Source organism: Perognathus longimembris, chromosome 28 (genome assembly GCF_023159225.1).
Source record: "Perognathus longimembris pacificus isolate PPM17 chromosome 28, ASM2315922v1, whole genome shotgun sequence".
Classification (NCBI taxonomy): domain Eukaryota; kingdom Metazoa; phylum Chordata; class Mammalia; order Rodentia; family Heteromyidae; genus Perognathus; species Perognathus longimembris.
In genome coordinates this window covers 9,751,139-9,773,061 of record NC_063188.1, presented here as the reverse complement: position 1 = coordinate 9,773,061, position 21,923 = coordinate 9,751,139, and the positions used below count along the sequence as shown (strand labels likewise).

The window sequence follows — 21,923 nt, the reverse complement described above, 5'->3', positions numbered from 1 at the left end:
GCCTGCACAAGATGGAGGCATGGGGAGACAGAAAGGAAGAGGAGAAAAAGAAAGAGAGCAAGAGAGAAAAGTGGGGACGGTGTTGAGCTGGATTATATAGGAAAAGGAGATCTGGCCAGGTGGATTGGATGTGTCCTCAGAGAAGGGGGAACTAACTGCCTCCAGCTGTGCCAGTTACCTAGGTAACTCAGGTGCTGGGTGCAGACTGAAACAGGTGGGGGGCATCTGCATGGAGCCCTCCCGGGGGTGGATCTTACATTCTAGCCTTTTAATAATTATGAAAAAGGGTGCCGCATCTCTCTGGCTACTTGCTGCTGGCAAGGGGTATCGACATTGGGGTAGAAGGCGGGGATGTGGCCCCTCCGGGAGAAGGCAAGTAGCAGCTGTCCCTTGGTGGTAGACCCCAGTCCTTGAATGAAGTCTAGAAGAAGTCTCATGAGGCAGGGCTGTAACTAATTAGACATTGACCACAAATCCTTTTGAGTTATTTCTCTACAAATGCTCACTTTTTCCTTTGGCTTGTGGAGTGGATCAAACCCAGAATGGCTAGCCTTTGAGAGGGAACCTGGGGGGGGGGGGGGGAGGTCCCTGCCACCCAGCCTGTGTCCCACTCGCCTGTGTCCCACTCTCAAGGACACAGCCAAAAGGCAGGGCCATTGAGACTGATTTTCTAGACTACTGGAGGTATTTAGACATTGTGGAGTAGTCAGGTGAGGACACAGGAGTCCAATAAGGCAGACAAACAGAGGACTAGTAGACAGGGGTCACTCACCAGATGTAGAAAGATGGTGCGGTGGATGCGTAGCCAGCAATGGTAAAGGCGAGAAGTACCAGATGAGTTTCCTCCAGCTTTCAGCAGTTTGTTCCGAGGAGGGGCGGTCAAGGGGGCGGATTAACCCTCAGAAAGGGAAGAGGGAGGAGAAGATCTAGCCACCCCTGACTCTGTCATCTCCCTAGTGATGGCACCAGATGTAAGGCTCGCCAGAAAGAAAACCTACCACATAGAGTCTATGGGGGGAGAGCAAATTGCCAGCCTGCACAAGATGGGAGGCATGGGGAGACAGGGAGAAGGAAGAAGAGAGAAAGAGCAAGAGGGAAAAGGAAAGAGCAGGGACTGTGTTGAGCCGGATTATACAGGAAAAGGTGGGAGATCTGGCGAGGTGGATTGGATGTGACCTCAGAGAAGCAGGAGGTATCTGCCTCCAGCTGTGCCTGTTACCCAGGTAACTCAGGTACTGGGCGCAGACTAGAACAGGTGGGGGGGGGGGCATCTGCATGGAGCCCTCCCGGGGACGAACCCTAGATTTACTATGTGGAACTATGTAACCTGTGGGCAGGAACAAGAGGGGGAAACTGGGAGAAAGTGAAGAAAAGGGTGAAATTGTCCAGAAAAGAAATGTGCTCATTATCTGACTTTGGAAGTAGCAACCCCTCTGTATAACAAACACTTTAATAACAACAATAAAATTATGCCAAAAAAAATCAAACCCTCCAACTGTTACTACAGAATCATGGGCAACATTAGTTTTACAAAATTTTCCTGAATTTGAGTAGCATGAGATAAAAGTCAGAATTCAGAAGAAATGAGGGCTGGGAAATAAATTATTTATAAAATTCAAGTTTAGTTTGACCAGGTAGATCTTGTTTACATTTTTGTTGACATCTAAAGACAATTGGAAAGGCGAGTTCTTCATTATACCCTGTGGGTCAATAGCAACATACTTAATTTTGTAAATACACAAACTGTACTTCCTATTTTATTTAGCCATTGTTATGGACTGAATGTGTTATCATCGAATTGGTAGATTGAAATCCTAACTCTCAAGGTGATAACAAGAAGTGATTATAGATTATAGAAAGTAAAGTCTTCATGGATGGGATTAGTAGCTTACAAAGGCCAGGAACTTTGTAATTCTCCTGCCCAATCTGGTCTTTCTTTGCCTTTAGAAACTTTTCTCAAAAAATGTGTCTATACACCAAGAAGCAGCTGGCACACAGGGCACCAGTGACTCACATCTAAAATCCTAGCTACTCATGATCTGAGGATCATGGTTCAAAGCCAGCCTGGACAGGAAACTCTGTGAGACTCTTATCTCCAATTAACCATCAGAAAACTGAAAGAGCTTAGGGACAGGGCCCAGGCCGAGTTCAAGCCCCAGGACGAAGAAGGAAGAAAGAAAGGGAAGAGGGGCTGGGAATATGGCCTAGTGACAACAGTGCTTGCCTCATATACATGAAGCCCTGGGTTCGATTCCCCAGCACCACATATATAGAAAATGGCCAGAAGTGGTGCTGTGGCTCAAGTAGCAGAGTGCTAGCCTTGAGCAAAAAGAAGCCAGGGACAGTGCTCAGGCCCTGAGTCCAGTCCACAGGACTGGTAAAAAAGAAAGAAAAGGAAAGAAAAGGAAAGCAAGAGAAGGAAGGAAGGGAAGGAAGGAAGGAAGGAAACAAGCTAGAAGAAGAATGCTCTCAGATGAGACCAGAAACCAGGTGGCTCAGAACCTTGATTTTGACTTCTTAGTCTCTACAACTAAGTGAACTGCTGCTATTGCTGCTATCAAATCACTTAGCCTGTAGTATTTTGTTACAGCAACCTCAACTGAGACCATTCAGAGCCAACCTTCCTTCAACATTTTAGAACATCAGTTCTCAAACTTTATTATGCATCAGTTGGAGGGTTAGAACACACATTGCTACACCCTGAGAACTGTATCTTCAATAGATCTTGGGTGATGATACTACATTTTTGGTCTTCTGTAAACATTCCAACAGTAAGTGATCAAATGTAAGGACCTAAATAAAATCCCAAACTAGATTTACAAGGCAACAGAGTATTTTTCAGCATTAATTCCAGTACCTCCTCATAGAGTGAATAAAAGCACAGTACCTCCTCATAGAGTGAAGAACAAAAGCACACATGCCCGTTTAGATCCTGCTGTAAAGAAGGCAGCTAAGAACTTGTTTCATGAAAGAAGAACTACATTAAGAGAAGCACAAGGTGTATAAGCCATGAGATTGGGTGGTCGAGAGTAAGGGGAAGGAAGGCTTTCTGAAGGAAGTAGTTTTTGAGTTCAGTTCAGAAGTAGTAGAATGGGCCCCAGACAAGAGTATTCCATATAGTGGGAACAAACAAGTACCATGGGAACAGCATTCGATAGCAGAGTGGAGCCCTGAGGGGAGGTCAGCATGACTGCAGTCTAGAAGGTCAGAGGTACTGCGTAGGCAGCCAGGGCTTGTCAGGCAGTCAGGAGTTTGAATCTCATTCCCTAGGTGTGATGGCACCCACTAAGGATTTTTGGTATGACTTAGGAAGAATCCTCTTAGGCAGGCACCAGTAGCTCACTCTTATATTCTCAGCTACTCCGGAGACTCAAAGCCAGAAAACAGGAAGTGGTGTATGCATGCTCAACCAGGTAGAGCACTAGACTTGAGCAAAAGGAGCCCAGGAACAGTGCTCAGGCCCAGATTTCAAGGCCTAGGGCTAGCAAAAAGAAATCATCCTAGTTGCTTTGTAGTGGTGGAGTATGATTGGATCCAAAATATTTTTTTGGGGATCCAAAATATTTTCAGGCGATATAATCTTTGGAATTTGGCTATTTAGTAAGAGGAAAAATATTCAGTTAACTTCCAGGCTTCTATAAAATGCTATCAAGTAATACTTTCATGGTCTGACTTAAAATTTACCCTGAGATAACAAAGAAAAGGAACTTTATTTGTGCCTGGGAAAAGACTGGACTTACAAGAAAAAAAAGTAACTTAAACAGTAGGATAACAGATCAAATACTTCCCTTTTTCAAGAATGGAAAATTTCCTTTGAAATCATTAAGCTCAAAGTTCACAACGTGAAAGCAAAGACTGACAGTCATTTCGGCCCTCTCTCACTGAACCTTATTTTGCAGCTTTGTAATGGCATTTGTCACTTTGTCTTATATTTTCACTGTATAGAGATCTTATCCCTCTAAACTGTAAATTCTCTAATGAAACCTAACTATTAGTATAAAACCAAAAACCCAAAATAAGCCAGCTTTCAGTGGCTCATGCTTTGTAATCCTAGACAGGAAGCTGAGATCTGGAGGATCATAGTCCAGATCCAGTCTAGGCAGATGAATCCTCAAGATTGCATCTTGAAACTAACCAGCAAAAAGCAGGATGAGAGGTATGATCCCAGTTGTAAAGTGCTAGCAAAGCCAAGCAAGTACAAAGCCCTGAGTTCAAACCTTGCTACTAGAAAAGGAAAGAGACAGAGACCTCAAAGGTAATCCATGTACTGCAACCTAGGGTTAGAGGGCTGAAGGTAGGAAAAGACATTAAAGAAAAGTAGGCAGAAAATTATTGTATGTATCTTTAGAACTAACAAAGTATTTATAAAGGTCTTATGTATATTATGTCAAAATATATTTAAAGAAGCATTAAGGAAAATAACAAAAGGTTAGAAAATACTGCCTTGCGTAACTGGAATGATTTAGAAAGGAACATCAGGATAATCAAGGGTACCTTTAAAACTGTGCTGACAGGGTTGGAAGTATGGCTAAAGTGACAGAATGATTGTCTAGCAAATGCAAGACTCCAACTTCAAATCCCAGTACCTCCACAAATAAATGAGTAAATTAATTAATTAATTAATATAACCTCACTGAAAATGACTAGAATTCTATAGCAGATTCAGATCAAAACTAATTTCTAACAATGAACTCTGTACTCCCATCATACCCATAAAAATTACAAATGTGTCACTGTGAAATATGTGCTGCATAAAGATTTTAGTTATTCTTACCAGCTATTAAATAGGCAATACAAACACTCAGTCTAAAATACTATACAGATGCATTCATAGTTTAAAGTCTTTTTTTAACTGCTTGCTCTGAGTGACACTGGCGTAATGGTAGCTTTTTACTAAGAACTTTCGGATAAGGTCTAATGCATAAATGTGAAACTACCCAACATGTAGGTAGACTTTATTCTAAACTGGACTGGCATTACTTAGAAGACTTTATTTGGGGCTTTATCCAAATGACAGCTCAGGAAGCTTTCTATTGTCATTCTATGAAAACTTGCACACTCCACCCTATACATTTTCTATCTTCTTTCCAGTGTTTGATTTTCCCTTTATCATACAACAATAGTATTATCACAGAATGTTATACTTATTGATCTTGCTTGATGTAATACTTTATTTAGACTGCTTTCTGACTATCTAAAAACTCTCTCTTTCTCTTCCAATCTCTGTGTTTCTCTCTGTTCATGGTTAGTGTTCTACTACTTGAGCCATGTCTCCTACAATTCTCAGTCTTCTGACAAGGGAGGGCCATGTGTCTAACATTCCCCCAATGGCAAATATGCAATGTGATCTCGTCACTTTGCTAAACTTTCCTAAAGAAGCTTCCCTAGATTCTTTTCCATCTAACTAGCTAGAAATTGAAAGCCAGATTCTCAAGAAGATAGGTCATTACCACAGTATGGAACTCGTGATAAATGCTTGGATATAGGCTGCCAAATTGCTCAAAATTAATATTCTGAATTATCAGGGAAATAAATACTACATATTTCTGTCCACTGGAGTTTGTCACACCAGTTTACCATTGAAGCAAAGACCTTTGGTCATGTTAGCAAGTAAGGTAAATGTGGGAAAAGATTTTGGTTTTGCTCACCAGGTCATACTTGTGAACTCAAAAAAATACATGTGCATATATGTGCAAATTTGTGCATCTCCTACATGTCTTACATACAGACACACCTCAAAAGCCATGTTTACATTACCACTGACCATAACAGCAACAAACAAACCCTGAAAACAATTAGGCCATTAAAAGAAGCATGGCTATTCCTAGTATATTCTCAAAGGGGAATGTTATTTGGTGGTGCCAACAAATGAATTATACCATATAAACCTTAGAATCTCAACAATGTTGCATAAAAAGTATATGGACCATTTTGATAAAGCTCAAAATGAAAAAAACAAAAACACACCAAACTAAACAATCATCTCAGGGCAAACCAATCCTGGGCCTAAGTACTATCCCTGAGTTTTTGTGCTCAAGGCTAGTGATCTACCACTTGAGCCAGAGCTCCACTTCTGGCCTTTTGGTGGTTAATCGGAGATGAGAGTCTCACAGACTTCCTTCTTTTTCCCCAAAGACTTTCTTGTCCCAGCTAACTTCAAGCCCCAATTCTGATATCTCAGTCTCCTGAGTAGTTAGGACTACAGCTGTGAGCCCCCAGCACCGAGCTTCAATAGTATTTTTTAAACCTACTTTTCACAGAGTGTTTCTATGTAGCTCAGGAGGGTCTTAAACTTGTAGTAATGGTACAGGCTTAGACTCAAATTAGTGATCCTCCTGCCGCTGCCTCCCAAGTGCTAGGATTACAAGCCATGTACCACCATGTCTGGCTAAAAACTTAAGTTTTAAAGCAACGTTTTGATTCTAACAAAACTAAAGCTAATGATATCACGGTGTCAGGGAGGCACGGGGATGAGATATGGAATATACAGGTAGGCTGAACTGAATTTCTAATGTTCTAATTCTCAAATTGGACAGTAGGTGTACAAATGCTTTTTAATGCATATTTTATATTCTATATGCATTGAATATTACATCTTAGACAGCTAATTAAAATAGAAGTGATTTTTCCAAAAGCTATTTTGCTACTTACTGGAGGCATCCTAACAAAGAAGTATCTGATCCCATACCTCAAAAACTTCATGTTAGGCATATATTAGAAGCCAAACAGACATTTGTTAATGTAATATAACTTTCATAATTACTTAGAATTATTAATTCTGAACATGGAGTCTAGAAATCAATTATAAGGGTTCTGATTTGATTACATTTGATTTTATCTAGATTACACTACTTCATTAGTATCTTTGACAAGTAATACACCTGGATTCATAGAGCATTTTAATTGCACAGTCTTTCATTTCTCTCTCTGTGTGTGTGTGTGTGTGTGTGTGTGTGTGTGTGTGTGTGTGTGTGTCATTCTCTGGTAGTTTTCATTAAGTCCTACTCTCTAACTACTGTCTAACCTAGGAAGGCACTCTACCCCCTGAGCAACACACCCAGTCCTTTTCTTTTCACTACTTTTCTAACGGACTCAAGCTTTTTGCACAGGCCATCCTGAATCCTACTTATACTTCCCATAAACCTGGAGTGACAGGTGCATATCACTAGCCCAGCTTTTTGAATGGTTGAGGTGGAGTCCCAACACACTTTTTTCTGCCTAGGCTGGCCCTGAACCATGATGCTCCTGGATCTCTATCTTTTAAGCAGAGAGTATAGCTAAATGAACAATCAAGATTTGGAGACTTAATGAGTAAATGGAAGAACAACCAACTGGAAAACAGTATAACCAGAATCCATTCTAGACTCTGAAGTCTAGATAAACAGTACACAATTAAAAAGATGAGAAAGAACCAGACACGTTGGTGACACACCTGTAATTCCAATGTTCCAGAAGCTGAAGCAGAAAAAATCATGAATTTGTGGACTGCCTGTCCTGTACAGCAAAACTGTGTGTCAATGAAAATATTGAAAGAAACAATGAGAGAGGGGGGGAAAGGAAGGATGCAGGGAACAAGAATGCAGGGAAAAACAAGGTACAAATCACCAGGAGTGCTAATAATTCACAGATGAGGAAACTGAAGACATAGGTAAAAGAGCTGAGGCAGAAATTCCATATTTCTAAATTCCCATCCACTTGAAGGTTGGCAAGCTATTTACCCTCTTTCTGCCTAATACTAAGCATTAAAGAAGAGGTTATACTGTGAAGTCATCTCAATGTTTTGTTTTGGTTTGTTTGTTTTTTCACCAGTGCTAGGACTCATGGAGCCAACCAAAGCTCTTCATTTTAAAGATGGAGAAGTTAACAAGCTATCTCCACTACTGGTCCACAGACACTTTGTTCATGTATCTTCATACTATGTTAGGACATAAGTGTGATGGTTGGTTTCATGTATCAATTTAATTAGGCTATATAAAACTATTTAGCTAGGTATTACTCTGGATGTGTCTCAAGAGTGTTTTTGGATGATTTTAACATTGAAATCAGTATACTTAACAAATCAGACTGCCCTCCCTGATAGGGGTGGGCCTCCTCTAATCAGCTGCAGGCCTGAAAAGATCTTCTCTATAATAAGGGAGAACGGCCTTCAAGGTAGAACAATGGTTGTCTCTCCAACTAAACTGAAAATGGAGCTCTTTCCTGGGCCTTCAGTCTACCAGTCTTTATATTAAAATTTATACCTCAGCTCTATTGGGTTCTCCAGCTTACCAACTGCAAATTTCAGGTTTATCAGCATGTACAATTCCATGAACCAACTCCTTATAATACATCTCTTCATATATACATATATATTCTGCTGGGATTAACTCTCTGAAGAATACTGGCTAATACAATAAGCAAACATCCATAATAACCTAATGCTTATAAAGCACTTTTAACAGTTCCTGGGACTATTCCAGTTTTTCATGTTATAATTATTTTAACAAAGCAAGAAAGGCAATATACAATTAAAACAATTCCATAAACCTGCAACCTATTAATAAAACCACAGACCATCAGTTCAAAGATCTGAAATAATCATTTTTGCACAGATGCCCTAACAGAAAACAACTTCCAACAGTGAAGGTAAAAAGAAAAAGGAAAGAATACGTTTTAAGACTGAAGGTATAACTTAGTAGGAGAGCACTTGACCAGCACGCACAAGGCCCTGGATTTGATCCCTATCACTCCCAAAAATTGCTTTTAATTAAGATCCATATAAACTAAGATAACTATTTTCATGCATTAAGGGCTCAATAAAACAATACAACAATACTATCATCTGTAAATAGCTAATACTCATTAAGATTACAATAAACTCATGAAAATAACATTAAAATGCTTACATCAAATAAGCTATTATTAAAAATGTTTAAATCACTATCTGGAAAGTATCTAGACAAGGACTGAAGATGTGGCTCAAGTGGTAGAGTATCAGAAGAGTAGGGAAACAAAGCAATCTCAAGCCATGAGTTTAAACCAGAGTACCAAAAAAATCTAGACAAAAATATTTATCAAAATGACTTGCTAAATGAAAAAGAAATTAAATACTGATCCCCCAATTTGGTATAAAGTACTTTTAAAATATAATGCCAAACTGTTCAAGAAAGTTGATGCTATAAATGTATATATCATGATATACAGCTACTCATTAACTACATCAGAGACTATCAAATATCTAAATACACAGTGAGGAAGATATATGATGGCATACAGATTACAAAACGTAGCATGTGAGCATGAAGGAAATTCCTTCTTTGAAAGTATGAATTAAGATAATGCTTATAACCAGACACAATAGTGATGCCTACAGACTGGACCATTTTATCTTTAAGTCAAGCTCTTATACAAGACTATGATTATAAATGGTAACATATATTAGAAACATGTTATATGTTACATATATAATCCATTCAGAAAACAATTTATTGATTACATACTATATACTAGGTACTGATGCATTTGGAATATAGCAATGAATAACAAAGACAGTGCATACCTTTCTGGACCTTACTGTGTAGAGGGAAGATAGATTATTAAGTTGGCAAACAAATATTATACAGAAAGATTATGAGAACCTGAGGGTCTGGCACTGGGGAAGTGATGATTAAGCTGAGTTTGAGAAATGAGTCCTCTAAACATTAAAGATTGGTTGCCCTGTTGTAAGTTCCATAGCCAATACACCTGTACCATTCATACTTGGTAACTGCCTCCTTTTGAACTGAAGTTCTCCTCTCTAACATCCCATGACTTCAGTCTTGTGCGTCCCCAAAGAGTCAGTTCACAAGCTATATCCTCTAAAAAGTCTCTTCAACCACTGCGGCCAGGGTGAGAAACACAGATTCCTGGTGAATGCCTATGGTACTTTGTGTGTGTGCTTCTCAAAATGACGGCCCTGTATGGGGATTGGTAATATGTGTATGTCTTCTGTCTCTTCCATAAAACTACCTTACAATCCTTTATAGCATGACTATTCAAAGCTTAGGATTTCTGTTTTAGAAAAGAAGCCTGTAGTGGGCATGATGTCCTGGGCCTATAGTCCCAGCTATGTAGAACACTAGGGCACAAGGAATGCCTGGGCAACAATGCACGATTTGCAAGACCAAGGCTTCTTAAAAAAGAAAAAGAAAGGAAAGGAGCTGGAGAGAACTGTGTACTACACTATACATTCCTTAATCCATATTATTGCAAACTACATTAATTGGGAAGCTTAAAGGACATTCCCACTGCTTACACAACAGGTGTAGCTTACATAATCTGTTCTACCCAGCTGTTACTTATTTGTGACAGTTTTCTTCTAGCTTCTGCTTCCTGATGATGTCTAGGATTACAGCATCTTCCAGTGGTGTCTGTATTTCTTGCCCAAATCATAAAAGAATAATTACTTTTCCTTTTGAACTGTAAAATAAGCTGAAACAAGAATAATCGGGGGTCTTACCATTATAAGACTTGCATACATGAAGCCCTGGGTTCAACTCCTCAGCACCACATAAACAGAAAAAGCCAGAAGGGCGCTGTGGCTCAAGAGATAGAGCGCTAGCCTTGAGCAAAAAGAAGCTCAGGAACAGTGCTCAGGCCCTGAGTCCAATCCCAGGACTGGCAAAAAAAAAAAAAATTGTCATTGTAAGACTTTAAAAAGATCTTGTAATAAAACATTTGTAAATATAACCATAAAATTTATTACTTATTAGCCCAAGTAACTTTTTCTATTTAGACTGCCTTAAAAAAAAAGAATGTTCTTCAGTATTCCTTCCAACTATGTAGAACTGTGTTACCCCAAAGAATCGTTGTACTGGCTATCTACCTATCATATTAGCTAAGAGCTAGTCATGTATAGAATAGGATAAAGCAATGGTGAAAACGAATGCTGAAAATACGGACAAATCTATAGTGCAGGAGAGACTTGGTATTAACAAAAAATCCAAAAGGTAGAAAAATGGAAATCCACGAACTTGGTGATGCTCCAGAGAGGAAACCAGCAAGTGTTGACGCTAAACTGGCAGAAACATCAATACTTCCTGGCTCCCCCACTGGGTGCATCAATTTCCCATGGGCAGGCTGCTCCTCTGCTGCATGTGACAATAGTGAATGCTGTCAACAAATGAAAAGAAATGGCCCATAAGCATGGCTGTGGGCAGCAATGAAAAGGGAAGGTGTGTTGCTGGTAGGATTAGCTGCCAATTAGCTAAATGATCTTACACAAGTCACTTCTCTTTGATGCCAATTATTTCTTAGGAATAGTGTGGGAAAGTTTAATAGCAGGCCTGAGATTGCTACTCTTAACAAGGCCAATCATAGTTGACTGACATTTATAATCCCCAAAACTCAGGATATGGAGAGCAGGAGGATCTCAGTTTAAGGCTAGTTCAGTTATTGAGATTCTATCTCAATTAACATAAGCTGGGTGTGGTAGTATGTACCTGTCATCCCAACTACACCGGAAGTATAACTAGGAGGAGCAGAGTTCAGGCCAGCCTTGGGCAAAAAAAAACCCTATTGAAGTACAAAAGGCTGCAGATATGGTTCAAGTGGCAGAGTACCTGCCTAGGAAATATGAAGCTGAGGTTAAACCCCAGTGCCACAAGAAAGGTGGGGGGATGAGCTGATTATAAGCAATTTGGTCCTTAGCTTGGATCTGCGGACTTAGGTTTAGAGACTGTTCCTATCACCCTAACAAGAGTAGCATGCTGTACCTAAACCATCTGTATAAGTAGTGTTTATGCTAAATACCTGCTTTCCTTCTACAAGAGTAAACTTCTGGTACAATACCAAGCTGTAGGGTGCTCAAGTGATCAGCTCCCAACAAAACCCTGGGAGCTAACAAATTTCCCTGTAAACATTTTATACAAATTATCACAACTCACTGGTGGAATTAAGTACACCCAATGTGACAGTGGGAAAAGACTGTTGGAGTGCAATGTTTCCTCCAGACTTTGCCATATACATTTTTTTGCCTTTGCTGACTTTGCTTTGTAACCTTTTGCTATAGTAGCAGTAATAAGAATATCTATATGTGAAGTCCTAGAATAAACTATCAAACCTGAGGTTAATGTTTGGTTTTGGTATGGTGTTGATAACAGCAAACATCTTGCCAACAACCTTGTAAAGCAGGTATTATGGCCATTCTAGGATGGCCATAATATGGTTTCTAAGAAACTCAAGGACAGAGAGGTGAACACTGATTTTGCCAGAAAATGAATACAACTGTGTTTACTATATGGCATATGGGTATGACCAAATTTTAGTCAACTTAAGAACCACTTGCAGTGCTTGCTAAAAACATATTTTTGGCTATACACCAGTGGCTCATACTTGTAATCCTAGTCACTCAGAAGGCTGACATCAAAAGGTAACAGCTCAAAGTTCACCTGGGGAAAAAGTCTGTGAGATTCCATCTCCAAATATCTAGCAAAAGGTTGGAACAGAGCTCATGTGTTACAGCACAAGCAAGGAAGCTAAGCAAGTGTGAGGATCTGAGTATAATCCCTAAAACTACGAAAAATAAAATTGTTACAACAAGAAAAACACATGAGTTTTAGGCTCAGTTACAGTAAGTATCCAGGATGACTTTTATTCAAGTAGTCCATGTTTTTCATGTGGTAGTCCTGGGGCTTGAACTCAGGGCCTAGGCATTATACTTGAACTGTTTTGCTCATAGCTTGCATTCTACCACTTGCCCCACAGCTTCGCTTTTGGTGGTTAATGGGAGATAAACCTCACAGATTTCCCTACCTTTGCTGGGTTCGAACTGCAATCCTTAGATCTCAGTCTCCTAAAGAGCTAGTGTGAACCACCAGCACAAGGACTGTTTTGAGAAATACTTTAGTGTATGCTGCTAGACTGCAGTCCCCATTTTGTCAACCTAGGGAGTTAATGGCAGAAGTAGGATTTGCACTAATCCTTTTAACAAAGTTGAGGCGCATTTCACACATGGGTGCTTCCAAATCCCTCACACTCTGAAGATCCTCTGGTTTGCTCTGCCTTCTTGCCATAAGTATCCATCCACACTCTTGATGGTGACTGGTAGAGGAAAGCACCTTCTATTCACAGTACCCAAAACTAAATCGCATCCTGAATCCAAATAATACATATACATACCACAGTGAGTCAAATGATATAAAGGATTTGACTGTGGTGGATATGCCTGTACTTCTACTACTGAGGAGGCTGAAGCAGGAAAATGTTGGAAGTGAACATGTCTTAAGTGACAGAGTACCAGCCTTGATCAAAAAAGCTAAGGGAGAGTGTGAGACCCTGATTTCAAGCCCCAGTAGTAGCACATACCACACATACCCATATGCATCATACACACACACACACACACACACACGCACACTGTCCCTAATCACTTTTTTAAGCAAGCATATAATTTTTTCTCATTGAAAATATGAACAGTGGAGTATTTTTCCACTGCAAAAGAAGTTATTTTCACTGCTCCCTACTTTTCTGCAGCCCAGTCTAAAATGCAGAAGCTTCTCAGTGGCTACTTATCAAACTGATCATTTTGCACCTGCTATTACTGACTCAACCTATGTTTTCAATTCACTTAAAAAAAATCCACCAAGTACTTAATCAACAACTACTGTTTGCCTGACACTGTGCTAGCTATAAAATCATGATCAAAAACACTGTTCTGATTCTTCCAAGAAAACCTTGTTGAAGACAAAGGAATTTAGAAAGTACTGCCCCTTTAATACTAAGACAATAACCAATAGAACCTAAAAAACCAACGATACCTGCTTAAACAGAGTAGGGCTTACCAGTTCTCCCAAGTCTAGTATGGAGCAAGAAATCAGTGATTTTCTTTACCACAGAAATATAAATTACTAAATCTAGACATCCCTACTCCAACACCATTTCTAACCCACACCTAAACCACATCTTCCTCAATAATCAAGAAGTCAGCCAAACCAGCAATCCATCCATCCATTGCAGTAATTGAGGGGCTCACTGCCAGCTATCTGGCAGAGGCCATCCTGTGCCCATATCTGCAGTGCTGAGCACTCATTCATCATTAAGCTGCAGTAAACATATGCAGCAGCTATACTAATGTTTGTATTATGATCACTGCTATCTTCACTTGTAATAAGCCAAGAAGGTAAATATTAAGTAAAGAGAACTAAATAATTCACTTGTGGACATCCAGAACTTTTCTCCATAAAACAAGAAAAACTGTCCCAATCTCAAGGATTCCAGTATACAAGAGGCTTTAGGTGTAAAAGCGCTCCAGACAGTACTTATCCACCATACCCAAGGCCCTGAGTTACATCCCCAACACCGCAAAAAACAAGGTGAAAAAAGTCCCTCCTAAAACATTACAGACATACAGGAAACTATCACCTTGAAGAAAAAAAAATTGTTTCCTATGTGTGTTGAGAGAACTGATCAACCATGCTAGACAAGTAGTTTGCCTTGATGATTTGTTTCCATCATTCAATAAACCAAAATTTCCATCTACATAACAGGCTACTTCTTTGCATATCAAATAGACACAGGGAGATTAATTAAGGTTTTTCTCCAGGCCTCTGGCCACATTATAGCAGCTTAGGTAAAGGAAATAAGCTCATCTAAACAGCAGCATCAGTATGAAAATGTCCAGCTTTACCAGCTCAAAACTTCAGCTAAAAATCCACTAGGAGCATTGAAATATATATGATACATAGGCACTCAACAATAGACACTAAAAGGTTGAATTATTAGCAATATTTAAACAAAAAAAAACACCAGGAAGCCCTTACTGATGATACCTGGGAAATATTGTTTCATGTTACTTAATTGATAAGATGCAGTGGGGGGGGGCAGCATTTGTTTTCATTTATGTAAAGATTTATTTCAAATTGTAGTGGTTAGTTCCCATCTTGAAGAAGGTCAGTCTACCATCTATTTGAAAAGAGCAAAGTGCCATGTGTACATAATACCAAAAGTGTCAAACATGAAACAAACTTTTATCTGACATCCAAACCAGAAAACAGCATACTGTACAGTTTCTTTTTAATAGAAAAACAAATGAAACTGAGAGGCACTAGTCAGGAAGTTCAAAGTCAGCTTGGGCAGATAGAGCAGAAAGACACCAGCAAAGAGCAAGATGTGGAGGAAGTAAAAAAGCAGAGTGAGAACACAGGTCTTGAGTTCAAATCCTAGTACTGGCACACATACACAAAAAAAGATAAATGAAGCCAGGCACCACAGTAACCTTAGCAATTCAGGAGGCTGCGATTTGCGGACTGAAGTTCAAAGCCACCCCAGGTAAAGCTGAGAGATCTTTATCTACAATTAACCATGGAAAAGCCGGAAATGGAGCTATGGCTCAAGTGATAGACTGCTAGTCTTGAGCAGAGCCAAAGATGTGGACACCTTTGTGTCAATGTAAAAACAAAAACATTGCAAAAACCCAGGTCACCGAGGCCACATTCAAGCCTCAGGAGTAGCACATTTAAAAAAAAAATGACAAGTATATACGACTAAAGTATTTGTGAAAATCCAATTTTGTTGTGTATCACAAATTTATTTGATACATGCTGTCATCCACACCTTCTATATCTATAGCAGTGAATGTAATGACAATAAAATTCGAGAATACAGGAATCCTGTCTCACTCCAATAGGTGATTGGTAAATATTTGTTCATGAAGTAATGCTCTCAAAAACATAAACACTTAAATCATCTACCAAAGATTATACTATGGTCAGTACCTCTTCTGTATTAGATGCATTTATTCTAATTCTTACAAAAGTAGTAAATCCATTTTTAGTCATGTCTACTACAAATCACTAAGTACTATAAAACATTTATTTTTTCAATATTTATGAAACACCTAGTAGGTACTGGGTACTGTGTTAGGAGCTAAGGATATACTATGAACTTTCCGTGCCCCCAACTCCCTTCAGACTATGACAGACTTTCTCAAGTGGGACTCTCCTCCAGCTGTGTAGGAAAGCAATTAATTATATATAATGTCTCCCCTTTGGGAAAGACTGGTCTGGGGAGCTACACAAGTTAAAAGGCAATTATAATGCAATATGATAAAAAAAAAAAAAGGTTGCTTTTAGGTAGGGTCAAGTTCAACTGATAAACCTACAAGTGTTTGAACTACCTGGTAGGAGCCAAGATGAGGAAACCTTTCTAAGAGTTGTGTAAACACAAAAACATTGCAATATACACATGCAGCTATAACTCCAATCATAAAATAAAATCAACGATTTCCACACTCAAAAATGTCAGGTCAAGGTTATTAGGGAAGTAAAACAGGAAAAAATGTGTAATTACTCTGATTATTTAATGAAGAAACAAATAAAAAACCTTCCTGCTTCTGGAAAAAGAAAAGCAATTACCTGAATTATTTTGTTAATTACCTCCATATATTGTCTCATTAGAGTAGCCTTGCGTTGGACTCAAAGTAATAAATTAGCTACTTAGTTCATTAATTTTTATTTTGCATTTTTAGTCTCATTTGCAACTTCTATTCTTTCTTGCTTTGTTTTGTGGGTTTTTTTTTGCCAGTCCTAGGGCTTGAACTCCGGGCCTGAACATTGTCCTTGGCTTCTTTTTGCTTAAGGCTAGCACTCTGCCACTTGAGCCACAGCACCACTTCTGGCCATTTTCTATATATATGGTGCTGGGGAATCGAACCCAGGGCTTCATATATATGAGGCAAGCACTTTATCAGTAGGCCATATTCCCAGCCCCCTTCCATTTTTTTTCTTATGCAGTTTAATTTCTTTCAAGTATCTGGTAAGACATTTTCTGTAAGATATTACTAAGCTACAAGCTTTCTGGAACCAAAGCAGTTTTTTACAGACACAATAAGCTTTCACTGTCAACTATCTAGAAATGCAATATGAAGTATAACCCTCTGACAAGTGAAAGTGACAGTATCCACTAGGCGAAGACCCCTAACTTACTAAGATATGTCTTATTTGAGCTGGGCACTCACTGGTGGCTGGTGCCTGTAATCCTAGCTACTCAGGAGACTGACATATAACAATCATGGTTCAAAGCCAGCCCAGGCTGAAGGACTGAGAGAATCTTATCTCCAAATAACTTCCACTCCCCCCTCCAGAAAAAAAAAACAGCAGAAGCAGAGCTGTGGCTCAAGTGGTACAGTGCTAGCCTTGAGGGGAAAAAAATAAGGGACAGCGCCCAGAACCTGAGTTCAATCCCCAGTATTGAAACACAAAAAGAAGTCTTATTTGAATCTTTTGTATGAAATAATTTGACAATCAGTCAAAATAGAGGAACAGTGTTAGGATTCTCAATAACTGTACAGGTTTTTAACTTTTACACAGGATCTAAAAAATTCTATACTCACTAGGAATTTTAGTTAAAATGAAAGTTAAGATAAATAACAAAGAAGCCTAGTTGAGATCCTGAAGTCTCAACTAGCCCATATTGTCAATTAATATGCTTTTCAAGGAAATAAGGGTAGCAAATTTTATAGAGAAAAGTACTATTATTGTATTTATGGAAACCTTTACTAAAGATAGGCAGTGCTTTTATGGCACTCATAGACAGCCAACTCTTAAATCTTTCAAAACATTTCCTACATACCTAAATCCTAAAATGCTGTACTGCAAATTCACAATCTTTTCAACCTCAAAACTGTCACATACACACAAAAAGATTAGGCATGCCAGGTGCTGGTAGCTCATGCCATTAACCTAGCTACTTGGGAGGCTGAGATGTGAGGATTACAGTTCAAATCCAGCCCAGGCACGAAAAGTCCTTGAGATTGTTATGTCCTATTAGCCACAAAAAAGCCAGAAGTGGAGCTAAGGCTGAAATGTAGACTGTTAGCCTTGACCAAGAGAGCTCAGGGACTGTGCCCAGGCCCTGAACACAAGCCACAGTACCAGCATCAAAAAAAAGGCCACAGTAAGGCTTCCTTTTAATCCTCGAACTAGAAAGGATGAAGCAAGAGGACAAAGAGTACTGAGACCAGCTTTAGCAACAGGGCAATACCTGGTCTCAAAAAATGTCAAAAGCTAAGCTCTAATTTGTCAGAAAGGAAAAAGCATAATTATTAATAAGAAGTCAAGGCCCTGTTTTTAAAACTTGCAATTCATTACTATTTCTTTTAGCTTGAAACTGGAGAAATAAATGACATTTTAAGCATGAGTCCACAAACACAAATGAGTTATAGATGAGATTCTAAATTCCCATGTCAGATGCGAAACATAAAATAAGCCCTTTCTATTATGTAATCCTCTAGTTTTCAATGGCTGAAAAGTATAATCAACACTAGTATGATTTATTTAATATTCAAAGCTAATTTCAAAACTGTGTAAGTCTGCTAAATCAACACAATTGATTTTAGAATTTATAGTCATATCTTTAAGATATTAAAAGAAGCAAAAGGACTATATGTGAACTACATATAGTTTGCAAGTCTCAAAGTCCCTCCTAAATCTTTAATTTTGGCCTTCTAGTAATTTAAATGGGAATGCCCCTCAAGGAATCTGTGCCAGGCAAAAAATGAGAAATGCAGGTGATTTACTGATCTGAAGGATCTAAAATTTGCTCCTCCAAAATTTTATAGCCAAATTTTGGGAAATAAAATGGAATGTATGCAGTACATTCATACCAAGGGGCTTGGGTCTTTATTCTTTTCTTAAGACAAAAGCCAGATAAAAGTCCTAAGAACCTTCCAGTTTACTGCACTAGTACAAATTGCTGGGACTTACCATACTCATGGCTGTGCAGGAAAATGTGGGGATCTGGACGTCTCAGGTGAAACAATGAGGTCAAATCTCATTTCAGTATGAGGGAAAGTGATTCTCTGCAGATATCTGGGTTGAGGATGAAAAGAACTAGCCTCAAATCTGCAAGCTGGCACCTCAGCAACTGCTGCATATTTTACTGCATGCCCTAGCTTCATGGGCCAGCATTGCTTAATTGCTAGATTCTGATACAATGCAGATCACTCTCAGAAAAAGAGCAAAGTGAGGAGGGCTTTTAGACCAAAGCTTGGGGGTCTTTGATTCCAAATGTCTACATTTTTTTGAAAAATGGGATTTCAATGTCTCAATGTTCAACTAGTGAATTTAATGTGGTTCAGAGCCCACTCATTTTTTCAATAAAAAGTGCTATGTATGGGAAAAGATAATACTTTTCCTAAATATTACAATTAGCTCTCCTGTCACCTTTCCCTTTTTGTCACCCTGAAGCAACACTTCAAAATCACAAGAACCTATGTGAAATAGAACTATGAAGTAAATGCTGTTTTACGGTCTCATGCTCAATGTGAGAAATTTTGGTGACTTGCTGTAGCAAAGCAGTCAAGCTATGCTCTATGGATTTGAAGATCTTTTCTATTTCCAAACTATTAGTCTGTGCCACAAGCAATTATCTGCTCCAACTTCATACTGCATGCTTGAGAGTCAAATAAACATTTAGGAAAACAGCAGGACTTTGACGATGATATAAAAGAGGTATGTACAAATATTACTTTTACTAAGGGTCCATCTGTGGCAGTTTGAAATGCAGAGGAAAATTGAGAGCACGCCCATGTAACGTATGAAAACAGTACTGCAATGTTTTGATTAGGAAAAACGGCATTAAAAGAACTAAACTGAGTTCTCAAGTGAGTGAAAGGAGAAGCGCTCAGTCCTCAACGTTGTTTTTTTTGTTAAGTACCCCCCCAAAAAAAAAACAAAATTTGCAGAGGAACCCTTTTTTTTTATCTCGTTGGCAGAATAAAACCCTATTCCCGCCACCTCCTCTGGAAATTAAGGAAGTTGCTACAAATAGCAGCATGCAAGTAAACCGCTCTGACTTTGCTTCATTCTTAATGAACCCTCTAGAAGGAAACAGGTCAGTGAATAAAAAAGTCAGTAGGTAGAAATCGCTTCTCCCTTGGCCAAAGTTGGAGATGCAGATCGGGGAAAGAGGGGGAAGGGGCGGGGGGAGACCCGATCGGAGCAGCCCAGCCGCAGTGTGCCTTTTCTCACCGGGTGGATGCTGGGGAGTTTGGTCCTCCATGAGCGAGGTCGCCGGCAGGCAGGCAGCGCCATGCGCAGCCTCTGGGCGTCCCAGCGGCCCCCAGCCCGCGCAGCCGGGAGCCCTCGGTTCTAGAGCTCCCTAAGGGTGCACTTCCTAGGCTGGCTCCCCCAAAGTTTGCACGGCCTCGGGGTATCCGCTGCCTGTTTCCCCCACCCCCACTGGCGGCCAGGCTGAGTCCAGCAGCCAGTCTCCAGTTCCCTGGGCTCCCGGTTCCTCTTTCGGGCCACAGTGACAGGTCTGGGTTTACCTCCATGTGCTCGTGGCAGGGGAAACAAAAGAAAAGCTTCCTCTGTGATCATAAAACGCCATCTTCCAGTAATTGGCACATGGAGGGGTCCCTTAGGGGATTCCTCCTCCCCTCAATGAGCCCCCGATCCCCAGGTTTCAAGGCAGCCCCGTGGTCCGAGGCACAGTTCTCAGTGGCCCTGGAAAAGCCCAGATGAAATTGTCCTGGGGTGAGGAGGGGGGGGTCCCCCGGAGCCTTGCCTGCCCCAGCACTCGGGCCACTCGTCCGGGTGGCAGTCTTGTATGAAATTAGTAGGGGGCGGCATGTGCCCGTCCCCTCCCCCGCTGGGAAAGTGGCTGGAAGGGACCCCGCGGAGGGGCAGGCGGCCGCCCGCGTGCAAGCAGCAGTACTGTACTTACAAAACGGTTGAGGCTCCGGCGGAACATCGCGTCGAAGGCGGCCCCGAGCTGCGCTGGCGTCTACTGGCTGCTCCCGGAAGGCGCCGTCCACAAAACACACTGCGGCGTGGGCCGGCGGCGCAAAGCGGGCAGCTAGGAGGGCTGCCCCGCCAGCAGCCCGCCGCCAGCCCTCCGCGCCGCGCCGAGCTCCCCGCCCCCCAGCCCCCCGCGTCCCAGGCCCCGCCGCCGCCCCGCCTCACTCGCCACCCGCCCGTCCCGGGGGCGGCGGCGCCCGTCGCTCCCCCTTATCTGGCCCCAGCCCCGCCGCTCCCGCCGCAGCCGGCCCCGAAGCGAAGCCGGCGCGCGGGGGAGGGATGGCGGAGAAGCGCGAGGCTCCTCCTGCGGGGAGGGGGGCGCCCCGATCTCTCTGCCAGCTTCGGGCTGGGCACCCCGCTGTGTGTACTCTTCCCCGAGGCGGTCTCCCCCGCCCTCTTCCCCACGAGCCGCCGGGAACTCCTCACTAGGGACAGAGGGGACCCAGGTCGAGGCTCCCCGCACCTCACCTCGCCACAGCCCGACACTACTCCCCGGTCAAAGCCTTCCTCACTCCGGCCCTAACTCGTCCGCTGCGCGGCTTCACTCGCAGCCCCTCCTAGACCGCGCGCTTCCGTCCCGTAGCCGGACTGAGGACCCTCGGCATAGTCCGCTGGCTCGTCCCGAGCCGGCGAGGCACATGGACCCCCGCTTCCCCGCCCGGAGAGCCCGCGCTCCTTGGGAGGGATAACGGCAGCTAAGGCACGTTGGAGACCCTACCGCGGGCTGGGCACGAAAGGGGAGGGAGTGGTGAGGGGGGAGTCGCTATTAAGCCGCCCCCTCCTCATCTAGAAAGATGAGGACTCTCCCTTTCCGTTCCCACCTACACGCCTGTCCCCCCGTTTGGTGTGGTTCCTGCCTCCCAACCTAAGCGCTCTTACTTCCACTTTCTCTGTGAGGTTGTAAAGTCAGGCTTTGTGTCGTTGCTGCTGCGCAGCAGGGCGGGATTTCCCTGTTACCACCCCTCCCTCCCGCCCTCACCCTGGCAACGTGCGCAGAGCATGCTGGGACTTGTAGTCCACCCGGCGCATACACGCTAGCTACTGCGGCCCGGGAGCTCCCCCACACGCCCATTCCGAGTTTGCCCACAGGGTTTGACGGAGGAAGCCACTCTGACCGCTGAACCAAAGAAGCCTCTCCGCCCCGCCGCCGTGGGAAGGTCAGCAGCA

At 41.6% G+C, this 21,923-nt stretch overlaps 1 protein-coding gene across 3 annotated transcripts in view; it reads right to left on the bottom strand.

Annotated features, from left to right (window-relative positions):
* The window catches only part of Atp11c (ATPase phospholipid transporting 11C), a 140,718-nt gene extending 119,054 nt beyond the window's left edge, over positions 1-21,664 (bottom strand). The window contains exons 1-2 of one of the 3 annotated variants that reach the window (XM_048335589.1): positions 21,636-21,664; positions 20,683-20,781 (exon numbers count right to left, since the gene is read on the bottom strand). In XM_048335589.1, the coding sequence (XP_048191546.1) occupies positions 20,683-20,709 (27 nt within the window). In that variant the 5' untranslated portion in view covers positions 20,710-20,781; positions 21,636-21,664. Of the gene's footprint in view, positions 1-20,682; positions 21,611-21,635 lie in introns of those variants that run through there. The other 2 variants (XM_048335588.1, XM_048335587.1) reach the window with 2 other exon arrangements.
* Between the last annotated feature and the right edge of the window lie 259 nt (positions 21,665-21,923).